Raw genomic sequence first — 18,760 nt, forward strand, 5'->3', positions numbered from 1 at the left:
TATGTATATATATTTAAAACCATCTAGTACGATGTCATGTCCGCCATCTTCTTTTCGTCTGCTAAAGTGCACTGCCTTCATGTAAGTTTAATTTTTATCCACTACAGTGCCGTAATCATTTATTATTACTATGGCACCCGTCATCTGGAAATTTGGACACCATCTTGGAAATTCGTAATTATTTGGCTATAAATTCGGAAAAAATCCCAAAATTCATCAAAAAATCACCCATTAATTGACTGATTGGTCTTATAGATTCCTGTCCTTTGTTCGATACTTGAGAGATGCGAAACATAATAATTTGAAATCAAATTAATATATTCAATAAATATGATGAAAAGTCCCAAAAGAGGCTTAAATTATTCTACTACCAGCCTCCAGTTAGCCGATAGTGATGAAATTTTCATCATCATCTTGAAAATTCGTAATAATATAACCTAGAAATTCGGGAAAAATTCCAAAGTTCACAAAATATCACTCAATTATTTACTGATTGAATCGATGGATTCCTGTCCTTGCTTATATCCTTAGTCAGTACAAAAATTATATATTTTAATTAAAATACCACAAAAGTGACCGGTTCGTAAAATATAACACCACAATTTCTTTTACAAACATACATTTTATGACATAAATTCTACACTTCTTCAAGTACAATAAAACAAGAACGTTACAAAAGTCTTAAACATTTCTCTATTTCTGCATCTGCTACCCACGAATTAAAGCGAGTCCTTTACATATATTTAGATGTATTTTCAGTTTATCAGGTCTAATCATTGGTCCATCACATTTTTCACACAGAGAAGAATGATTTATTTCATTAAAAGGACAGTGGTACATTTAATGACGATTTGCACTTGGAATATTTGCTAATGTTTTGCCACAGAATGTACAGATTGATTCTGATGAATGTTTAACCAGTCTTTTGCAAAACCACATGTGCCTTTTCAATTTTCCATAGTTTATAAATTGTCTACAACAACTGTTACACTGCATTTTAATACGTTCAGAGTTACTATTACAATTGTGTATTACATAATCATGTATTTTCAAGTTTTTGATGTTTAGTACGCAGTTAGGTGATGGAACATCGTCAGATGCTGCTTCCTTTAACGATGTCTCTGGCACTATTGACAACCACTGTAACACCGCGGAAATGATAAATTCGGAAGTCTTCAGGTCTGCTCTGCAAAATATTTTGCATGCATCTAATCTCCTGCTGTCCTGGAAGAGTAGGCGTAACTGTTGAAACCGTTTCCATCGGGCTCTCTACTGTTAATGGTAGACCTTCCATCCAGATCGTTGTTAACAGTGGTAATGATGCCACCGAGTTCTCAAGAATAGCTAGATACTGGTCTATTATGTTAGACACGACTAACTATCCGATCCGCATACCACCGCAGCCATAGGTATGCTAAGGGTCTCATCGTCTGGGCCTCACTTATATACTCTCATTGGCTGGTACAATTTATGAGTGAAAACAACAATAATTGTTATTATGCTTGCACACAAATTTCCCGGAGCATTTTTAAGAATGACGATATAGGTTATCGAGAAGTGAAATTAGTTTATAAATTAATGCACTGAAACACTATTATTTTTTTTCATTATTTGTACATCTGCTCTTTTCATGTCTGCTTGCACTTAAAGTGGTAACGAATGAAGTACCACAGTATTTTAACTGGTGCGATGAAAGTCCACGGTCCATTGAAGTCTCTGAAGTTGCTGGAAAAACTTCGCCCAATGAAACAGCATAAGTCAATGCCTGTATCACAGACTGCATCGAAATGTCTGCCGGTGATGGCACCGATGACGATGGGATCCCCGCGGCTGTCGCCACCACTGCCATTGATTTCGTCGCTGTCGTCGGCGTCACTGCTCTCGTCGCCTGTGCCATCTGGGTTCCCGATGTTGATGGTAGATTGTCCATTTAGGTCGACATTGTAATGTGGCCGTCAGGGCCACATTTAACCTTGTAATTAAATTTGGTTTTATTGAGGTTAATAGCTTTTAGTTTTATATAGTTTTATTTTACGTGTTTTTACGTTTTCATTTTTTATTTGATGTTAATTCATCTCTTTAAATAATGGTTGTGACTGTTAATATTTTATTTTAAGCTAAGCGCTTTATTTTGTAACTATGGATTGGTAGTTACGTGATATCGATTGTGTTTCGCATGAATTCCACTTGGTGCGCTACCGACGGATTGGCAATGACGTCACCGACGCGGCCGGCCGGGAGTAGGAGGTATCAGCTGGAAGCGTGGACTATTGACGAGACTTGTGGTGAGAACGGAGCATGTGACGGCGCGGACTGAAGAGCCGGGCGGCAGCGGGCGGCTATGGGCTGGGTCAGCATGAAGACACCACGCAGGACGACAGGGCAAGGGATTGCCCGGCGATGCACACTTCGTACAAGGTAAAAAGAGGCGGCTGCATTGAGTTTTTCCCTCGTGGTGTTAAACCAACTGTTGCGAAGATCGTAATTTGATTTTATGCCCATGCTGAACTTTTCTACTTTGGACGGAACTTTTGCACCCTTTTTGTGAGAAGAGGCCCATTTTTTAATGTCACACATTGGTGATGTGATGACGTGTTTTTGTTAACGGTCGCCCGTTTGCCTGTTTTGTGGGACACGAAAGTGTTTTTAAAATAATGTGGCGTTTGGAAAATTGTAGCAACGTTTTGAGACTTTGGCGAAATTAGCGTATTTTCGATGGGACTTTACTTATCCTAATGACTTTCTGCAGTATTATAGATTGCATACGAGGGAGTTTTGCCGCACGCACGGACTGAAGTTAGTGCGTAATTTATTCATTTTTATGGAACAGTATGTCGGCGAGGCATTAGACTGTCTAGTTTATTGAAGAAGGTCAGCGAGCTGGCGGAACTCTAGAATGTTAACATAATGGCAAGCTTGTAGTGACAAATTATTTCAAGAGAACAATTAATGAGAGCTGAGAAATACGTTTAGTTCATGTTTTGTATTAGAACATTTTATGTAGAATTTTATATAGAATTTTATATAGATTTATATATTTTTTTATAATTGGTATTAAGGTAGGCCATCTTACATTAACCTTTTTTGTGGCCACACCTCACGCACGACCTTCGTTGTGATCATTCAATTATTAGTAAGGCCGTTGTTAATATTTACTTACATATATATTTGTTATCATCATTATTTATTTTTTTATACTATTTAATCTGTAATGAGTATTTTTGAGAATGGGTTAAGAGACTGCCATTATTATCGCCCTTTTTTTGTAACCAAACGTGTATTGTTATATATAGTAAATGCTAATTTTTGAAAATTATTTTTTAATTGTAATTACCCAAAGTCTTGCCTTTATTTTGGAATTATGTTTGCTCTGCTTTTTATGCTTTAAAGTTTTTGGCCTGACCCCTGGGCATTGGTATGGGGAATTTTTTATTGTGTAGCATTTCATACCTTTACATAATTTTTGGAACTTCCCTTTGCGCCCAGAGTGGGTCGGGGACGCAACCCCTCTTCCAAGTTAGCAGGAAGAAGGGTTACAGTAACAGCAACTAAATCTTACGAAACTTACTTAAGAAAGCCGATCCGTACTGCACCGAGGCCAGAGGTGGACTGAGGGTCCTATCGTCGGGACCTTACTTATATACACACGGCCTACTGCTATACTATGTGAGTCAATATATTGACACTAAATAAAATTAATTTTTATTAGGTTAAACTTCAGGTACCTTAAAATTCTATACATAAAAACACACAAGCTCAAATTTTACACATATGTTTAGAATAATTACACGAATCCATATAATGTTAAGGCATTAAGCATTTTCTTAAGCAAAGTCTTTACCACTACACAGAATGTCATGTCAACTCTGGGTACTGTATAATAGTTTCCGGTTCCAACTAGTGCGCAGGTCACGGGCTCAGGAACACCGGTTTCCGACTGGAGATATTCTTCAGCAACGACTGCTTCGGTGAGACACGGACCACGACCTCTGTGACCACGGCTGCGAATTGGCTTTACCTCGGTGCATGTTGGGACAGGTTCATTGACTGAACTACGACGAGACGCACGTTGCTTGATTCCTGCGTAGATGTATCGCAGGCCGCAACATGTTGAAACACGTCCATGTTTCGTGTTGTAAGTGCAGACGAGGCGACTACCTCGTCGATGCTAGCGGAAGGATTTGTGTGGTCTCATGTGATAGATGGCACGGATTCCAGGTTCGTAGCAATATAACAGTTGCTGAGTCGGTTTTAGGACACAGTAAAGTGCGAAAACCGCCAGTGCTGCACACCTCCATCACAGGTTTCCGTATATGTGCGCAGATACCTGGCATCCCAATAGCTGCAATCGACAAGCTGAAGCTAGGTCTTACGCTCGCGTACACGTTGGCAAGACGAAAAGAAAACCTCTTCTTGCAGGTCGGACAACAACTGAAAACACGAACGGTTGCACGCCTTTTATATATGCAGGCTCCTACTCACACTGCAAGTGCCATTTCCGTATTAGCTACGAGTTTATACAGTTCAATGCTCGTTCAAACTTGTCGTGTAGTTGCATGCCATACATTCCACTGAGTTTGCGAAGGGAAGGACAGCCGTAGTCGGTCTGCAGGTCTACAATTTAAACTGGTGCTTCACACAATTTTCTCAGACATTTATTCTGCTCAGTTCCGACGATTTAAATGATGCCACGCGGATTCTGCACTAGCAAATCGTCTAGAGTGTTTTTCTATTGATGGTTTGGAATTTTGCCTTCGTCCCACTCCAGACCATGGTAATATTTACATAGCCATTCGTTTAAGCGTTTACCTTTTTCGTCCAATAATTTCCCGGGATATTGAGGCCATAAGGTACATGTTCGAGTCCTGATGTACTCGTAGGTAAAACCAATCTCCTGGAGCACGAATTTGTTTTGGCTCTGGAAATCTCGTAAGTTGTTCGGTCGTGACTAAATTAATATCGCAAACAAATCAGTATTTATGACAGAATTTTCGCAAGCTTGTCTCAGCAATTGTACGATGCAAGTTGATCGTGAAGTATAAAACAAAAAGCATAGGTGTTTGGTGGAATATTTCCACTGGTCGATATCTTGATACTATAGTCGATAATATTGAATTTATTCGATTATCCTGTTTGGAAACGTCAAAAACCATTAACGGAGTCTTGTTCTTGAAACTGTTGGGACTCAGTATCGGTGACTGTCCGCGACCATAGTATTCTTGCTGAAACTTGGCATACATTTAAAATGGGAAAATAAATCTTACGTTTTCAATGTTCGTGTTCATATCAATATACGGGTAGCTTTCGCTCTTTAAAAATATATAGTCTATACATTACGTATTGGACAGTTATCGAATACAGAGCGACTTATTACTGCATTGAGCTGTCTTCCGGTCTGAATCCCGACGATAATATATATATATATTGTTTTTTTCGTAGCAAAGCTTGACTTTAATATCCAATTGATATGTTTATTATGAGGCAAGCCAGAAGATGTTTCCAGACTCCAGTCTCGGAATGGTATCGGATCAAATGGATCGGACTGGTACATCAATGTTCTTGCAATTTTCTACGGTCTCCAGCATCTTAATAGGTTCAACCGTGCTCACTTGGATGTGAGGTAGAATCCAGCACTCGATAGACTGTAGTGTTAACGAGACATTCTGTGGGTTTTCTGCAGCAGTGACAATTGCATTAATGTACGTGTTGGTTAGAAGCAGTACGATCTCTTGTTTCGAAGTAATGATTATATGATGCTATGATAGTTTCAAGTGCTGCTTTATGCAGCCTGTCTAGCCCATTTAGTGTTGTCACATGAGAGTCACTGACTGACAACTAATAAACCGAAAGATCTTCATTTTATGATGATGTTTGCAGCAGTGTATACTTGTAGAATGTGAAGGGAGTTAAAACATATCAAGATAGAAAATGGTGAGAAGTAGTATAGATGATGTGATAAAACATAGATATGATTTTTTCCTCTCCCCCCCCCCCCCCCTTTCCAAACATCAAACAACTCAATTTTTGTTGTTAGTCAAATTTTGATGTGCAGTATTTATTCCATTCATACGGCCTAGATAATAGTCACTGATGTTGTAATGTCTGCATTTTGAGGTGCACAGTAACAAGATGCCTATAAAAGTGCGGTTTCATAAGAAAAGCAGAAAACCACAAATATCAATTTGGCTAGTGGTTAGAAAAATTCTCTATAAAAGGAAAACCAAAGGTAAGTAAAATCCGTGGTAATAGAATTGTTGTTGGATATTACCTTTGGATAATCCATACTGAACTGTACCATCAATTATTTTACAAGTATTAAGTACTATCTTAGAGAACAATATAATGGTAGCATAAACTGACAATTCCTAATTATCTTTGTCGTAAAAGAACAAACTTGATTGACATATTTTAACTTTGTTGTGATTAATTTCTCACTTCCTTTCCAACAAGTCTTAATGGATTCTTAAATTATTGTCCTTTTTTATACCTTTTTAGAACTCAACATTTTTTAGTATATTATATGTTTAATTAATATGTCAGTTTTGAAATCTGCCAGTTTTATTCTTTCTCACTCATTGTGGCGAGTGTGTAGTACTTTAAAGAGTATTGTAAATTAACTAAGTGCATTATAACACATTATAGGGTGAAATTGTGCTATAAATATTTTAGTTTAATTGAAGTAAAAATTTTGCTCAGAATAATTTAGAATTCTATAATCTGTCACTTTTGAAAAATGTGCAACATCACAATTTACTTGACCTGAATTGTGTTGATTTTTAATATTTGCTTTATGGAAATACTCAGAACATTTAATATTTATTTTAATATAAATTTTGTAAGATGTACTGTATTTTATGCTGATTCTGTCTAAATGAATAAAAAAATTTAGGTGAAATGAAAAAATGCTGTTTACTTTAAATTATTGTAATTTTGTGGCATTGCAAGACCCCTGCCCTTCCCGAGTTTTGCAGAGTATTTTTTAGACATGATTTATTTAGAGTAAGCATATTTTTCAATGTGAGACATGCAATAGTATTCTGAGTTTCGTTTAATTTGTGAATTCCTGTTTACAAATTAACAATTATAATATTTTTATTGGTTAGAATTTTAGCAAAATTATTTATTTATCAGTTGATTAATATGCCTTAAAGTAGCTGCAAAACACTATCATAAAATATCAATTCTATTTTCCCTTGAGATTTAGTAAAGCCCTTCTCTTATGACCTCAATAAAGCAGCACGCATCACACATAAAACAGTGACGGCTTTTACAACACAACGAATTATGAATGTTTGTTGCTTGTATTATGGTACAAGGTATATTATTCTAGGTGGATTCAGATATTTCTCTTCTTTTTTAAGCATGAACACTTGAGTCATTACAAGATTGACATCTAATGGTGAAAGGACAAATTACTTAGTCATTAATATCTCAAAATGGAAACTAACTCTTGTTGATGGATTATTGAAATTCCTTTTGGTTTTGCAGGCATGTGAATAAAAGTAAAAAAAAAAATTATATTATAGATAAAAAATATATATATATAGTTTTTTTCGTAATCTAATATCTTAAGAACGACTTATTTAAATACAACATCTAACTTAAAATATGTAAAAATCTTCACAAATAACAAACAAGATGGACAGTAATATTGAAGCCATTCCAGAAATCGGTACCTGTTTGAGCTAAATGCAATTGAAAACAGTTGGAGCCAATTGTAGCTAGTTGCAGCATATTGAGACCAATTTAGCCAGTGAGAACTGAACATTATTGTATCCTTTTGTATTCTAGCAAAGTATCCTAGCGATCTTATACCACCCCTATGGAGTTGAATGTTCTTGAATGTGGATACTTTTTTAAATATGCATTATGAAGTCTGTATATAGGACCTAATATTTAATAATTAAAATCCTCTTGGTGTTGTACTAAGCGTAATGCATTTTTCGAGATTCTTGGTCCAATAGTTAGTGTAAAACTTGATTATTTGGACTACTTAATTGTAATAGATTATATCCATACTGTAGTTCTGACAGTTCGAAGACACTTGTCTTGACTGCTTGAAATATACCATATTTTATTGAAAGATATGACAAGTATCGATGAAGAAGGCCTCGTGCATGGTTCCGAGATACTTGGTTTATATGCCTAACATTAGTCATGGCTTCTTTGAAAGATATTCCAAGTATCGAAATCAGCGAAGTCATCATTCTAGTTCAGAAATGTTTGGCCTATATGCCTTATATTAGGCACTTAATGTTCGAAAGGTATGAAGTATCGAATAATTGGGCCTCTTGGCTTGGAAATGCTTGGCATAAACGCCTAACACTGTACATGACCTGGTTGCAAGGTATTCCAAGTATCGAAAAAGAAAGCCTCGTTCGTAGACACTTGTTTTCTATGCTTGTCATTGGTTTTTACTCGGACATATTGCATACTTACTATTGACAAAGAATACCTCATGAGTAGTATAGGAATGACGGAGCTGGCACAGGGTCCAGGGTGAGGTGCCGAGGTGCCGACCGCCATCTTGGATTGTGACGTCACGGCGGCCATCTTGGATGGTTGTGACCTTGACCTTTGACCTTGACCCCGGCGGCCATTTTGGATCCGCCATTTTGGATGACGTCATTTTGTGTTCTCGAAAATTCCGGCATTGTGTTTTCCGCCATATTGGATGATGACGTCACCATTGAATTTTCCGTTACGGTCGCCATCTTTAACTTTTTTATTTATTACCCGATTTTAATGAATTTTTTTTAATTATAAAAAAATTCAAATAATAACATTTTAATAAAATATTTATAAAAAATATACTTTTACGACACGGAGTTCGGAGTCCTCGGTTCGAACCCGACGAGTGCAAAAAAAAATTAAAAATGGCGACAGGCTCCTTCCCTCACAGTGGACGCAGGCAGACTGACTCCCACCACTTTTTTTCAAAGCATATATAACATCATCTAGTATGACGTCATGACCGCCATCTTGTCTTCGATGCTGGAAGCCATCATCATTGTATCGTCGGCTAGAGTGCGCCGATGACATGTTAGTTTAATTCGTATCCGCTAGAGTGCAGTAATCATTTATAACTGTGACACCCGGCATCTTGTCATTTGGCGGCCATCTTGAAAATCCATAATTATTTATCTAGAAATTCGGGAAAAGTTCCAAAATTCATTAAATAAATCACTCATTAATTTACATTTTGATTCGATCGATTCCCGTCCTCGGTTCGATACCCGATCGTTGCAATAATGTTTAATCTTATGTAAAAAAATAATTTAAATAAACCATGTTCAACATTCGTAATGAGACTCTAAATCCTCTACGACCATCATCCTATCAGACATCAAGACCACCATATTGGAAATTCGTAATTGTAATGCTAGAGATTCGGGAAAAAGTTCAAAATTCATTAAATAAATTTGTAATCCATATAATGATTGATTGGATCGACTAAGGTCCTTGGTTTGATCCCTGGCCGATACAAAACAACTTTAATTTTAAAAATACTAAAAAAGTGTTAGGTTTGAGAAAATAAAAACACCACAAGTTCTCTTAAAAAAAATTTTATTACATAAATTCAATACACTACTACAAGTACAAAAAAAACTGACAAATAACCAAAGCCTTTTGGATTCTTCGATTCAAACAGTCTTCTTATTGTACGGAATAAGTCTTTTACATGACTTTAAATGTCTATCCGATCCGTTCATCACCACAGCCAGAGACGGACTGAAGTTCATAGCACTTATATAGTCTCATTAGCCGGTACAACACATGAGTGAAATCAATAACCATGTTCACTATACGTCTCGGAGCATTTTTTATAATGACGATGTAAGCTATCGAGACGTGAAATTAGTTTATTGCACTTATTGCACTGAAATTGTATTCTTTGAACATTATTAGAACAACCGCTTCTTTCATGTCTGCGAGCATTTGAGGTGATAGTAAATGATACACCACAGTATTTGCACTTATACGAAGTACGCTCTTAATTAATTGAAGTATTCAATGCTGACAAAACTTCAGCTGATGGTCGAACAGCACATATCGAAGTCTCCTCCAGTGTTGTCAGAGGCATTGCCAACAGGATCTGCTCCAACATCGTCGGCGCTGACGTCATAGTTCCCGTAGTCGATGGTACAACCTCCATCGAGTATGACGTTAAAGTCGGTAAAGATGTCATCGAAGTCTCAAGAACAGGCAATTACACGACTTATGCACCAGAAGAAACAAACTAGGTGATCCGTACACCGTCGACGGCAGTAACAAACTGAGCCTCCTGCTGTCTAGGACTCGTTTATATACATTAACCGGTTTTAATAATACGCTAGTCAAATCAAGAACAATTCACTAAAAAATACTAGAGTCAAAACAGCATTAAAAAAATAGAAGCACCATCAACAAAAAAGGAAGCACATTTGGAAGCACCTTAAAAAAAGGAAAAACAATAGGTAGCACCGACTACGAAAAGGCAGCACATTTGGAAGCACCGACAACGAAAAGGCAGCACATTTGGCAGCACCGACAACGAAAAGGCAGCACATTTGGAAGCACCGACAACGAAAAGGCAGCACATTTGGAAGCACCGACAACGAAAAGGCAGCACATTTGGAAGCACCGTCAACGAAAAGGCAGCACATTTGGAAGCACCGACAACGAAAAGGCAGCACATTTGGACGCACTGACTACGAAAAGGCAGCACATTTGGAAGCACCGACAACGAAAAGGCAGCACATTTGGCAGCACCGACAACGAAAAGGCAGCACATTTGGAAGCACCGACAACGAAAAGACAGCACCGCCATCGAAAAGGCAGCGCATTCGGAAGCACCGACTACGAAAATACAGCACATTTGGAAGCACCGTCAACGAAAAGGCAGCACATTTGGAAGCACCGACAACGAAAAGGCAGCACATTTGGAAGCTCTATCAACAACAAAAAAAGGCAAAAATGAAGCATAAGTTACTAGATCTGAGTCTTAGAAATCAGAATACAAGAAATAAAAACATTAAATTCTTAAAATTTAAATTATTTATTTTATTGCTTTACATCATACAAATGCAAGTAAAACAAGCCATTATTGTATGTAGCCAGCATACCTCAGTTCCTTGAGTATGAAGGATATTTCCTTGATGCACGAATAGTTTCCTGCACAAAGCGAACCATGTAGAAGTCTTTGCCGGTCAACCAATATGTTTGGATCTTTCCATGATGTGTAAACATTCTCTTCTACCACCATCTTCCTTGCACCTTTATAATAAATATTATGATCTCTGGTGTCTTCCGTTTTACCACCAACCTCAGGGTAACTTTCTTGTTTGAGACGGTGATCATCACAAGCTTGATCAGATTTATTTAAAATATCACGTCGTTTCCACCGTTTCGGTCTCAGGACACCGCCACATTCTTCGATCTTGGCAGCTTTAGGTGCTTCATCATAGTCTATGTGTTTGTCAACAGCCTCAGAGTCACTGTAACAATCACCGTAGAAGGAATCGTCTTCACCCAATTTACCGTAATAATTCGATGTTGATGATGTTGAAGTGTCTTCATCGTCTTCATGCTTCCTTTTTAGGAGTCCATCATTTTTACAAAGTAGGAAAGATCTACTTGAATTCGGCTGGAATATATTCTCACTTTTCACGTTAAGGATTCTTCCATTGTCTTCATTCTTCCGTAAATCATCAACCTCCTTCAATTTAAGTTCTTTGTCGAGATCGAAAGAGCCAAGAAAATTATTGTCGTAATGCAGATCACTCTTCCTTAGGCTAGTAGATTCATCGTTGTCCTCCAGCTTGTACGCAGGCTTTGCGCTAAAAGTTCTGCCATGTCTTTTTAGGCTCTCTCTCCGCGTAAACGACTTGCTACATCGAACACAACTTATCATATTGCGCAGTGGATTTTTAACACAGTCATTCTTCTCGTGTTGTCTTTTATTCTTTCTCAAGATAAACTCTTTACTGCAAAACTTACACCTATGTTCTTTCGATACAGCGTCAGATCCCAAATCGGAATTCATATTAGTTACTGAGACTAATGCCAGATACCAATTGAGTGTTTTAAATTAGATCCAATACTTAAATAGAAATTTTTTCATATTTCATCAGCGAAAATTAATATATCTCATGCAAAAGTACTTTATGCATGTACTTAGTTCTGCTTTTCAACAACAGATGTCGCCACATGTTGCTTGCAGGTAAATAATATTTAGTTCTTTTATGCGGGATGCGGGATGCTCACTAACGATCGCAAAAGAAGGATGGCTTCGCTAGACTCCAAGGAAAAGGAAGTTCGTCTTGCATGTTGGTGCTCCACAGATGTCTCATGGCGTAATATTAATTTGACTGAGTAATGATATTTTTTAATTCCACCTGATAAAAATATTGCAAGTTTTGATTTAGTAGCAGAAATTATCGAATTAAATGTAACTTCAAATAAAATGACATGTCTCATTAGACAAAAAAAATCCATGCAGTGAGCGGTTTCTCAGAATAGTCAGAAACACTTGAAGAAACCACAGGAATGATTGCAAGAACACGGGAAAAACCATCAAAATATTGACAAGAATAATCAGGCACACACGGAGAAAACCATAATAATATTAGCAAAAATAATCAGGAGCACACGGAGAAAACCATCATAATATTGACCAGATTAATCAGAAGTACTCGGAGAAAACCACCACATGTTTTCTTTGATATCATAAAATTACAGGAAAAAATATTTAAAAATAAAAATAAATTAATAAAAAAATAAAAAAAAAATAAAAAATGCATAAATTTCTGGCTTGTTCAAGAACTCTATCTTTGCTCAACAATGATAAGTTTACAAGCTAGCAGAAACTGTTTACGCATTTTTTTATTATTTCATAACTTCATTTAATGTATGGACTTTTTATCTTGAACAGTTTTATATTTATTAGTATAGATTATTAAACCCGTAAATTTAAACGAAACATAGAAGTGATATATGGTAAAATTGCAATGCTTGGGATGGTAATTTTGCGTGTTTATGAACCTTTTTTATTTTATTCAACTGATTGTAACGGCCAAAGCTCATATGTTGACCTTAAAAAAAAATTCTGAAATTCAATTTTTTTTTCCCTTGTTTCATTACTGACGTCTTCTAGAAAAACATTATTATTCGTATGGAGACACTTTTATAAATCTCATGTACTTGACAATTTTCACCGGCAGCTATTAGATTCGTCGGTCCAAAGAATTTCCAACAATTTCAGTAACAGCGCCAAAGGCCATTAATTACTTACTACCCGCAATCAAATGTTCTATATAATTATATTGCTTACATGTTGTTCCACTGAAAATAAAAGTGAGCAATGAGATATAATGGTGGAGCCTCAGGCTAATGTGGGAAAATACAGGTGTTAAATTTTTAATTTGACGTATACATTTCCTTTTTTCCGTTTAATGAAACATTAAATTAATATTTTCACAGAACTGCTAGGTGGTTTAATGAAGATATTCAAGAACCACATAACATTTTTCCCTTGCTCTGTTATGTGTAAAAAATACAAGTATTTATACATTTTTTCTGGTTTTCCGATTTGGCTTTTAGTGCAATCAGAAAATGAATACTCAAAATAAAAAAGAAATTTACCCTAAGAAAACAAAAAAAAGGTATATATTATATGTTCAAATTAGTCTATTCTTTTTTGCCAAATACAAATAAAATACCAGGCGTAGTCCGGTAAATTGTCGTTTCAACATTAACACAAAAGGTTTTTAGAAAATTGAAAAAAATATATAGGTATATATAATATTTTTCTTTTTTTGGACGGTCCTAGGAAAAGTAGGGTGGGGTGGGGGACTTTGGTAAGTGTTCCTGACTAAAACTGAGCTTGAAAGATCAAAACTGTAAGAACACCATTAGACTTTCTGCATTTATAACTACAGTTACTGTGTAGTACTTGTATCAACATTCAAAAGATATACGAAACTTTGTAAACTTGTGTAATTAAATTTGTCTGAAATATTTTATTATTTCTTAATCATAGAATTTTCAGACACTGTATAATTTAAGTGATAAAATGTCCCGGATGTCGAAAAATTTGAAGAAAGTTTACTATTTATGTTGTGCATATAATTCTACATTAAATAAAAAATTCATAATTAAGCAATTTTATTTACAAAATTTAAATTTGGCATAAAAATTTATTTCAACGAAACACGACTTCTACTCTTACGATACAACAACACTGTTGTAAATATTGTGGAGTTGACAGCTGTCCCACCAAGCATGGTGCGCAGTAGCGGGATGCAGGTTGTGGTCTGACGCGCGCACTTGCCTGGTGGTCGTTGATGTACCAGTGCAGCACGGAGGCGGGGTAGGACTTGCCCGAGGTGCAGTTCAGGCTGACCTCGTCCCCGCGGCGGTACTGGCGCTTCTCTCCGCTGATGTGCGGCCCGTCCTTGGGCAGGTCTGCAACCAGCAGTGGCGAGCCTGAGTGGCGGGTGGAACCCCTACCCCCTTCCCCCCCGCGCACCCGAGGGGACCCGTTTGCGCCTGCCCAATCGTGAATGTAACCCCCTCGAAAATCATAAGATATTCGCCTTTGGCAAAACCGCAATATAAAACATGATAAATTTAAACGCAAATTAAGTAACCCACAAGTAAATAACTTTTCGTAGAATCCAAACAAAAAAATTATTGCAGCAAACAGAAATCTTCCTTGCAAAATTTCTAATGATTGCACTTTCATTCCCCATATTATTATTAAAAAAAAAATTTCATCAGATTGCCCAGAAGAAAACAGCTTTGTTATTTTGTCACAGGAACTGGAGAACGAGAAGTTTTACCTCGTAAATTTTTTTACAAACATAAGTTATCTTCATAAAAATATCGTCCATTCTTTCTCCAAAACGAGGATTAGGAGTTTCACATAGATTATAATGACAAATAATTTTAAATTTAAACATTAACCCATTATAATTTTAAATTTTAAATTGATATGACACCACACGGCTGAGTTCAAAGCAATAACTGGGTCTGGTGTCATTAAGATGATGTTAAAAACGTGACATGTAATTAGGTAAAAATGTTTTCTTTTTTAATTTCGCTAACAGTTAATAAGCGTGTGACGTAAAACCCTAAACATACCTAAACCATGTTCAGATTAGGATTTGTATTTTGCAGCACACTAGATACATGTGATCCATATTTTCTTATTTTCATAGTTCTGAAATAAGTTTCTACAGGAATTGGCCTCTCATTTAATCTACATGCATCACCAGGGGTGGGGGGGATGGCTTCACTCTAAGAATGGTTAAATACAGGATGTTTACCAGTTGTGGAGTAGCCGATGCAGTGGTTAGTTAGGTAGTGTGAACCAGTGGATTTTGTAGAAGTTCCTACTCCAAAAAAGTATCCCGTGGTTGTACAGCATTTGCCTCGTTCAATTTACCTGTCCCAAAAACTATGTGTTAGCCTTATATTCAATTTGGTTTTCCTTATTCATAACAATGTTACAAAATAAACTTTGCCTGCTAACCATGCAAAATTTAACCACAATATATATATTTGTGTGTGTATATATATATATATATATATATATATATATATTCATTTTGTGAAAGTTCGGCCACTCAAAGAGTCTATAAGTTAAATCCCGTTAAACGTAAAAATAAAATAATGACCTGGAACGAGACATACACACTTAAGTCTCTGTCTCACTGGCCGTGTTGTTATTTTCGTTTCCTTTTCTTCACTATTATTGAAGTAAGCTTTTATAACATTCGTTGTTTGATCACCAAGTTTGTCACCGTAAATTTATAAAACGTTGTACAGCTGTGAAATTTCATGCAAGTGATCACTAGAAAAAATTGTGTTACATTTTTTTTATCTATTTACTTACATAAAAAAATTAATCACAGACAATTTAACGGGATCATATTTGTAAAAATACATTTAACTATAGTAATTTCATTAACAAATATAAAGCCACCATACCTAGTAAGATCAAGCATTCAACCTTTAAAGCATACTAGTGCAACATAGAGCTCGAGCATAGCAATTCAATCCAAAACTTGGGTTTTTAAACATTAGTTTTGCATTTAAGAGGACAGAAATACTAATTCCGATCCAGAATAATTTAATTCCATTCTTTAATATGTAGAATGTTACACAACAATTATACTTGGATAGTACTGTTGTAATGCGCCCGTTTTTATTATTATTGTTTAAGATATAAATTGATTCATACTTTATTTTAAGTTATATGTAAAATGTTAAATGTAACAATTCGAACCATGCAGTGCGGGGTGTAAAGGAACTCCATTGCCACGTGGTTTCCCTTTGGCCTGCGTCCAGGGGCGGTGGGTGAACCCGCCTAACGGTCTGAAGGGTTGACTGACCCGGTCTCTTTCTTCGGTTTTGGCCAATAGGGACTTAGCATCCAAGGCCAACTCACTGTTAACTTTTGAAATTATTTCTTTAATAAATTGAAAAGTGTAAAATCTAACCAGCTAAGATTGTGTTAAAGGGCACCAATGTAAAGTATGCAAAAATTCAATAAGATCCTAATAAAACTCTGCTCACTATCACGTAATTTGGCTACGGGGGCGGGGCCTAGGTTAGGCTATGAGCTCTTATTGGCGGACCGGGATAGGTCCAGGGGCACAGAAGGTCTCCAGGAGAGACAGGGGAGTCTGAATACCGCCTCGAAGGCGAAGAGACGTGTCCGGCCTTCGAAGGGTCACGGCACTGTTTAGTATTGGATTTATTTTCTGGGGCCTGAAGCGTATAAGCCAGCCCCAGGGAATTTTATCAGTCTTTCTAGGAAACTAATAAGCCAAATTACGTGATCAGCCATTTAAATTACTATTAGTATTTTATTCACCTAAACCCCGCAACCATCCTCCTGTTCACCCAGTAGCAGCCGGAGCAAACGACAGCAACAGGCGGAGTTCGTCGTAAAGGGTGGGTTATACTGTATAAAAGGAGCTCCTGGCGCTGGATGAATATTAAGATTTCCAGTCACCATCATCTATTTTGACGTCACGGCGACCATCTTGAACGACATTGACCTTCACTTTGGCCTTGACCTAGTGGTCATTTTGAATCCGCCATCTGGGATTCCGCCATTTAAGATTCTAGAAGATTCCGCCATTTAGTTTGCAACCATTTTGATTTCTCTTGCAATCGAATTCACTACTTCTTTGCGTTACACTTTTTGCTACCGCGGCCATCAGGTAATCTGTTATTTTATTGCTAAAATATCGGGGAGAATTTTAAAATTTATAAAAATATACTTAATTAATAATGATTATAAAATTTATAAAAAAGGTACGGGATTGACACCCGGCGAGGACATACAATGAAAAAAGGGCGATGGTTCCTTCTTCCATGAAAGCCATTGGCCAACTGACATCCCACCTCGATTGCCAAGGAATATATCGTGTCAGCCAGAATGACGTCATGGCGGCCATCTTGTTTTCGTCTCCTGGAGGCTTCAATCATTATACTGGCATATTGTTTTCGTTTGCTAGAGGGTTCTGTTACCATACTGATTTAACTTTTAAACGTTAGAGTTCAGTTAAATTATTACCGTGGCATCTACAATAATATCAGCCATCTTAGATGCCATCATGAAAACCTGAAACTATATAGCTAGAAAGTCGATGAAAATTCCCAAATTCATCAAAAAACTTCACTAAAATATTGATTGAGTCAATCGATTCCTGTAATTTGTTCGATCCTGGCTCGATGCAAATAAAACATTATTTTATGGAAATAACATGGCTCTTACAACATGGGTGACTGGCACTTGGTGTGTGCTAACTCCTTTCTCTTCTGCCGTGCTGTTTCATGAGATATAGTGTTTTTTGTAGTTGCTGTATCACGAATAATTGATCGTTTAATATATAATCAATCTGCATTATTATTCATTATCTCTGTACTGCTTGGTATGAAACTGTTGACATAAATATATATATTCATTAATTTTATTAATAAATGATTTTTTTTTTAATTTCTCCGAATTTTTAGTTCAATAATTACGAATTTTCAAAATGGTGGTCAAATGACAACATTGGCTCACTGGAAGTTGGTAGATGAGTTTTTTTTTTTTTTTTTTTAGCAAATGTTAGGTTTTTTCACCATATTAAATTGAACAGCTATTTTTTTTTACATAAATTTCAATTTTTTTCATTTAGCCAGAACTGAACCAAAGACAGGAATCAATTGAATCAATAAAAATTGTAGTGAGTTTTTTTATGTATTTTGGAATCTTTTTTGAACTTATAGGTAACGGAATAATTCCACAATTTTAAGATGGCATCCAAGACAACTGACAAGATGGCGGTTGCCATGGTTTTAAATAATATTGCTTTCTAGCGGGTAAAAATTAAATGAATATGGCGACAGCGCCTTCTAGCAGACGAAAAAAATATGCTGGATACAAGATGTCGGTCTCCAGCAGACGAAAACAAGATGGCCTCCATGATGTCATAATTTTTGACGCAATATATAACTTATTAATTAAATTGGGATGTCAGTTTACTGGTGGCTTCCATGAAGGAATTAGCCATCATCATTTTTAATTGAATGACCTCGTTGGGATACAATCCAGTACCTTTTTATAAATTTCATAATTAAAATTTAATTGAGGTATATTTTTATAAATATAAAATCCTCCCCAATTTTATAGCAATAAAATTGCAGATTTTTCAAGATTGTCGCGATAACGAAAAGTGCAATGCACGGGAGTTTGGCATTCGAGTCCAAGAGGAAACAAAAT

At 36.4% G+C, this 18,760-nt stretch overlaps 1 protein-coding gene across 1 annotated transcript in view; it reads right to left on the bottom strand.

The window, feature by feature from the left end:
- Positions 1–5,528: 5,528 nt before the first annotated feature.
- The window catches only part of LOC134527149 (uncharacterized), a 290,286-nt gene continuing 277,054 nt past the window's right edge, over positions 5,529–18,760 (bottom strand). Inside the window, exons 4-5 of the mRNA XM_063359544.1 lie at positions 14,312–14,445; positions 5,529–5,642 (exon numbers count right to left, since the gene is read on the bottom strand). Coding sequence (XP_063215614.1) covers positions 5,529–5,642; positions 14,312–14,445 — 248 coding nt within the window. The remainder of the gene's footprint in view (positions 5,643–14,311; positions 14,446–18,760) is intronic.

This window comes from Bacillus rossius, chromosome 1, assembly GCF_032445375.1.
Source record: "Bacillus rossius redtenbacheri isolate Brsri chromosome 1, Brsri_v3, whole genome shotgun sequence".
Classification (NCBI taxonomy): domain Eukaryota; kingdom Metazoa; phylum Arthropoda; class Insecta; order Phasmatodea; family Bacillidae; genus Bacillus; species Bacillus rossius.